The following is a 5,444-nucleotide window of genomic DNA, read 5'->3' as shown; positions in this document are numbered from 1 at the left end:
CTCTACTTCGATTGCAGAATCATTATGTAGCTCAGTTAGCCTGTCAGCCCAATGCCTGGGAGAAGCAGGGAGCTAGCATGGTGTCTTCTTACCCTCTACCAGTGACCAAATGACTCCATCTTGAGGCAACAGCTTTCCTTTTTCTTTTCTTTTTTTATGAGACAGAGCCTCAAGCTGTTACCCTGGGTAGAGTGCTTTGGCATCACAGTTCACAGCAACTTCCAACTCCTGGGCTTATGCGATTCTCTTGCCTCAGCCTCCCAAATAGCTGGGGCTACAGGTGCCTGCCACAGCGTGCAGCTATTTTTTGGTTGTAGTTGTCATTGTTTGGCAGGCCTGGGCTGGATTCGAACCCACAAGCTCTGGTGTATGTTGCTCGTGCCTTAGCCGCTTGAGCTATAGGCACTGAACCAAGGCAGCAGCTTTCTGAGGAGCCTCAGAACGAGGCTACCTGTGTTCTGGGTTAGGAAGGGGCCCTGTTTGCTACCTCACAGCAGGCCACTCCCATTCTTTCCCAGCTGTTGTCTCTGACCCTGGACGGCCTGACAGGTGTTTCCCAGGACCATATGCGGGCTCATTACCAAACAGGCTCCAACCACATGATGTTGAACATCAACCTTTGGTCAACATTGCTGCTGGGAGCTGGTAAGGAGCAGTTTTGCTGTTTTTACCATGCATCACCAGAAGGCACACTGCCCTCATCCAGTTGATTCCTATAGCTGTCAGTTGTCCTTCTGTCCAAGCGTTTGTGAAACCTTCCTGGGAAAAACTTGCACTGACAGGATTTGCTTGGTACTGTAACTAACAGACCTGTGTCAGATATCATGGAAAGACACAGGTGTAAAATACACATGATACCTGGGGATGCTCCCTCTCAGGATAGAAAGGAGACACAGGTATAGAGCTCACTCACAGGAAAGAGGCTTACTTCATACACTGACTACACCTCAAACATGAATGCATTTGTTTTGAAATCATAACTTCCTAACAAATCTGGGCCCTTGTAGAAAGTACAACACACAGGGTTAGTGGAGGAGCTGCTGCTGGCTGGAGATGACCTTGAGTGAGGAATGTATGGGCTAGCACCTCCCTGATATCTGAGGATTTCTACTTTCAATCCCTTTGGTGGAAGTAACTCGTTAACTTTCAAGCCTTTCTCACAAAATTGAGTCTTTAGTTTTTCAGAGAAAAATGAGAAGGATAAGAATACAAACCCACTCATATCCTTTCCCAGCCTCTACCTTCCTTCACTATACTAAGAGGCCATGTGCAGGAGAGTTGGGGGGATGTATGGGCACACAGACATGCCATTCATCTTTTGACATTTCTTCCCAGGAATCCTGTTCACTGGGGAGCTCTGGGAGTTCTTGAGCTTTGCTGAGAGGTTCCCCTCCATCATCTATAACATCCTGCTCTTTGGCCTGACTAGTGCCCTGGGTCAGGTGAGTGCTTGAGAGGGGATGGTTTGGCTTCCCATTGTGGCAGCTGGTTCCCTAAAAAAAAACTAGTAGGCTACCTGGAAGAAGGAGATTGACAAGATTAGCCCTGGTGTTTGTTACAGACTTGAACCTCATGGTAGATATCTGACAACCAGCCTAACTGCACCTTTCTCTGTCTTTCTGTAGAGCTTCATCTTCATGACAGTTGTATATTTTGGTCCCCTGACCTGCTCTATCATCACCACAACTCGAAAGTTCTTTACGATCTTGGCTTCTGTGATCCTCTTTGCCAACCCCATCAGCTCCATGCAGTGGGTGGGCACCATACTTGTGTTCCTGGGTAAGTTCCATTCAGAGCAGGCATCTCTCTAGGCCCTTGGTGTAGTTAGGTCAGAGAACACTTTTGAAAGAGGAAAGGAAGCACTGTTTCTAATGCAGCCTTCCTAATGCACATTTCTTCTTAGCAGTTTCCTTCCAAAGACTTGGATTTCCCCAGACTTCGAGCAGGACAGAATTATTATGTTTATTCCCTACCAGCTTATGCTGGTATAGATGAGCAAGAAAGAGCTTAGAAATTTTGACTCCACCTTTCTTTCAGTCTTGCTCTATTTTTATGTATACAGAGGGTGCCAAAAAAAGTATACACGTTTTAAGGAAGGAAAAAATTGCATTAAAATTGTAATATTCAATATATATACTGATAATGGCGAGGTGTGGTGGCTCACACCTGGAATCCTAGCACTTTGGGAGGCTGAGGGAGGTGGATTGCTTCAATTTACAAGTTTAAGACCAGCCTGAGCAAGAGCGAAACCCCGTCTCTTAAAAATAGAAAATAGTGGCTCGGCGCCTATAGCTCAACCGGCTAAGGCGCCAGCCACGTACACCTAAGGTGGCGGGTTCGAATCCCCAGCCTGGACCCGCCAAACAACAATGACGGCTGCAACCAAAAAATAGCCGGGCGTTGTGGCGGGCGCCTGTGGTCCCAGCTACTTGGGAGGCGGAGGCAGGAGACTCGCTTGAGCCCAGGAGTTGGAGGTTGCTGTGAGCTGTAATGCCTATAGTCCCAGTTACTCGGGAGGTCCAGGCAAGGGGATCACTTGAGCCCAAGAGTTTGAGGTTGTTGTGAGCTGTGATGACGTGGCACTGTGCCCAAGGGCAACAAAGTGAGACTCTATCTTAAAAAATGGAATTAAAATAAACATATAGGGTGGCGCCTGTGGCTCAGTGAGTAGGGTGCCGGCCCTATACCGAGGGTGGCGGGTTCAAACCCTGCCCCAGCCAAACTGCAACAACAAAAAAATAGCTGGGTGTTGTGGCAGGCACCTGTAGTCCCAGCAACTCGGGAGGCTGAGGCAAGAGAATCTCCTAAGCCCAAGAGCTGGAGGTTGCTGTGAGCTCTGATGCCACAGCACTCTATTGAGAGCGAAAAAGTGAGACTTTGTCTCTAAAAAAAAATAATAATAAATAAATAAACATACATATGTGCACACACACACACCAGTAACATTGTTGTATTGTATATTGTATCCTGTATTTCTTTTTTTTTTTTTCTGAGACAGAATCTCACTCTTTGGCCCTGGGTAGAGTGCCATGGCATTATGATAGCTCACAGCAACTTTAAACTCTTGAGTTCAAGCAGTCACCTTGCCTTAGTTTATTTTGTTTTGTTTTGTTTTGTTTTTTTCTATTTTTAGTAGAAACAGAGTCTTGCACTTGTTCAGGATGGTCTCAAACTTCTGAGCTCAAGTAATACACCCACCTTGGTTTCCCAGAATGCTAAAATTATAGGCGTGAGCCACTACACCCAGCCATATAATGTATCTCTTATAATTGCAGAAGTCAAATGTGACTTGAATATTACAATTATAACCATCTTCTTCCTTTTAAAAAACATGTATACTTTTTTGGCACTCTCTTTGTATGCGTATATATATGTGCGTGTGTGATAAACAGTACCCTGGTGATTTTTTCATTTGATGCCATTGTGTTGTCTCTGAGGACATTATATAAAACAAATGTTCTGAAGTTTATTTTATTTAAAACTCCAGTTTTGGAGAACCAAGACTGACTACCCCCACGCTTTCCCATCATTGATAGGTTTCATTTCCCTCCATAAAATTGAGCTCATTTTCTCCCTTTTCATAGGTCTTGGTCTTGATGCCAAATTTGGGAAAGGAGCCAAGAAGACATCCCACTAGGAAGAGAGAGACCACCTCCACGTCAAGAATATTTAAGTTGTTATCTCAAACAGTGACATCTCTTGGGAAAAGGGACTTATTAGGAGTAAGGATCTGAGTTCCAGTCTTTTAAAAAAAACAAACAAACAAAAAGAAAACAAAAAGAAAAAAAAAAAGGAAAGGAAGCAAAATTACATATTCTTAAAAAAAAAAAAAAGTACTTGGATTTTAATAAGATAGTGTTGGTGGCTTTTGTTCTTGGTGCCCTGGAGCACATTCTATGGCACTTAGAGTAAAGGGAGAGGCAGAGCTTGCTGCTCGTCATCCAAGCTGCTGCTCTCAGGTGGCGTTAACACAGTTGTGTGGATAATTCCCCCAAGAGCTCGAGCATTAGAGGGAGGTTGTATTTTGTGTTAGCAGCCTCTGTTCCAATCGTCGAAACTCTGCATATGCTAAGGCAGGTGGCTGTTGGTCAGAGCCAGAGAATGTAAAGATCTCTTTATTTCTTAAAGCTCTGATGGGCAAATATTTTACACAAAAAACTGAAGATATGTTCTGTCCTTAAATGTTTCTTGAAGTTGGGGTAAAAAGCCCTGAGCCTGTGGGTCTGCTTTGTTTTCCTTTCCCTACTGCCTCTTCTTTAGCCAAAGCTCGACCAAGACTGGAGTGGAGACCCAGTGCATGTAACAGGAGCAGCTTTGGAAAATGTGCATGTATTTTTCCTGATCCTCTCCCTCCATCTTTCCATCTATTCTCAGTCTTCCTGGTCCCTTCCTGGAGAGGCTGGATTAATCCGTCCTATTCCCCTGCCTCCTTCAGCTGCTAAAGCATTGCAGTCCTCTGCCATCCGGCTGTGCCAAAGTGTCACCATGCCAGCTTCTGCTTGTTGAAAGGGATGCTAGCGGAAGGCACAGTGGCTGAGTCCTGGCACTGCTGCTGTCAAGTTGTCTGGGTGGCAACTGGGGGAAAAGGCGGGGCATGGAGCAGAGCCACCTGCCCACTGCTGCCTTCAGAGTTGGAAATCGCAATCCTCCAAGGACCAAACTTTACACATGAAAGTGCATTTCCACCAGCTGCAACTTTCCCTCCATCTGTTCAGCAGCCCCAGCCCCTTGGCTCTCCAGATGGGAGCCCAGCCTCCTTCCTGCATGGCTGCCTTGCCACCCCCCACCCAGCCTTTCAAGCTGTGCCTCACTTGCACTCATCTTGCTCTCTAGGGGTCCAGGCATCACTGTAGCACTGCCCCCAACCCCCCCTCTTTTTGAACTCTTCAAGAAAAGAGGCTTTAAGTACATCTGGCCAAACTTCCTTTCTCACCCTTGTTTCCTTTCTCTTTTTTGTTCTGAAAGTCGCATCAGTTAGCTTCTTCCCTACTAGATTTATAGGTCTTCCCAACTGTCTTCTGCAGATTTGTTAGGTGGTTAGAGCGTGTTCCCAGGACCAGGGACCTGAAAGCAATCATCTGGGCTTGTTTTAAGAAGAGACATTTTCCTGGCTATCAGATCCATTCCGTCCACCTCTTACCCATGTCATTCCCAGTTAGTTGTCTCATTGCCTAGTATAGGTGTCCTCAAACTACAGCCCGCAGGCCACATGCAGCCTGCCTAGGACATTTATCCAGCCCACCTGGTGTTTTTGCCGCCGCTGCCTGTCCTGCTTAGCAGCCAACTCGTCCCGGGGCCTGCAGTCCAGCCTTCCAATGGTCTGAAGGACAGTGAACTGGCCCCCTGGCCTAGTATTAGTCACCATGAGCAAGATGGGGTTTTTATCAGCTTAGCATGGCCGTCACCTGATACTAGAGAAATGGCTTACGGAGCAAGCCTGTCCT

At 46.3% G+C, this 5,444-nt stretch overlaps 1 protein-coding gene across 2 annotated transcripts in view; it reads left to right on the top strand.

The window, feature by feature from the left end:
• Positions 1-4,163, top strand: part of SLC35B1 (solute carrier family 35 member B1) — an 8,866-nt gene extending 4,703 nt beyond the window's left edge. Inside the window, exons 6-9 of one of the 2 annotated variants that reach the window (XM_003786484.3) lie at positions 519-645; positions 1,336-1,442; positions 1,626-1,779; positions 3,585-4,163. In XM_003786484.3, coding sequence (XP_003786532.1) covers positions 519-645; positions 1,336-1,442; positions 1,626-1,779; positions 3,585-3,637 — 441 coding nt within the window. In that variant the 3' untranslated portion in view covers positions 3,638-4,163. The remainder of the gene's footprint in view (positions 1-518; positions 646-1,335; positions 1,443-1,625; positions 1,780-3,584) is intronic. The other variant, XM_012803201.2, reaches the window with a different exon arrangement.
• The last annotated feature ends 1,281 nt before the right edge of the window (positions 4,164-5,444 follow it).

Source organism: Otolemur garnettii, unplaced genomic scaffold (assembly GCF_000181295.1).
Source record: "Otolemur garnettii isolate 467f Iridium unplaced genomic scaffold, OtoGar3 scaffold00018, whole genome shotgun sequence".
Lineage (NCBI taxonomy): Eukaryota > Metazoa > Chordata > Mammalia > Primates > Galagidae > Otolemur > Otolemur garnettii.
Note: the sequence above shows the minus strand (reverse complement) of the source record. Positions and strands in the feature narration are given on the sequence as shown.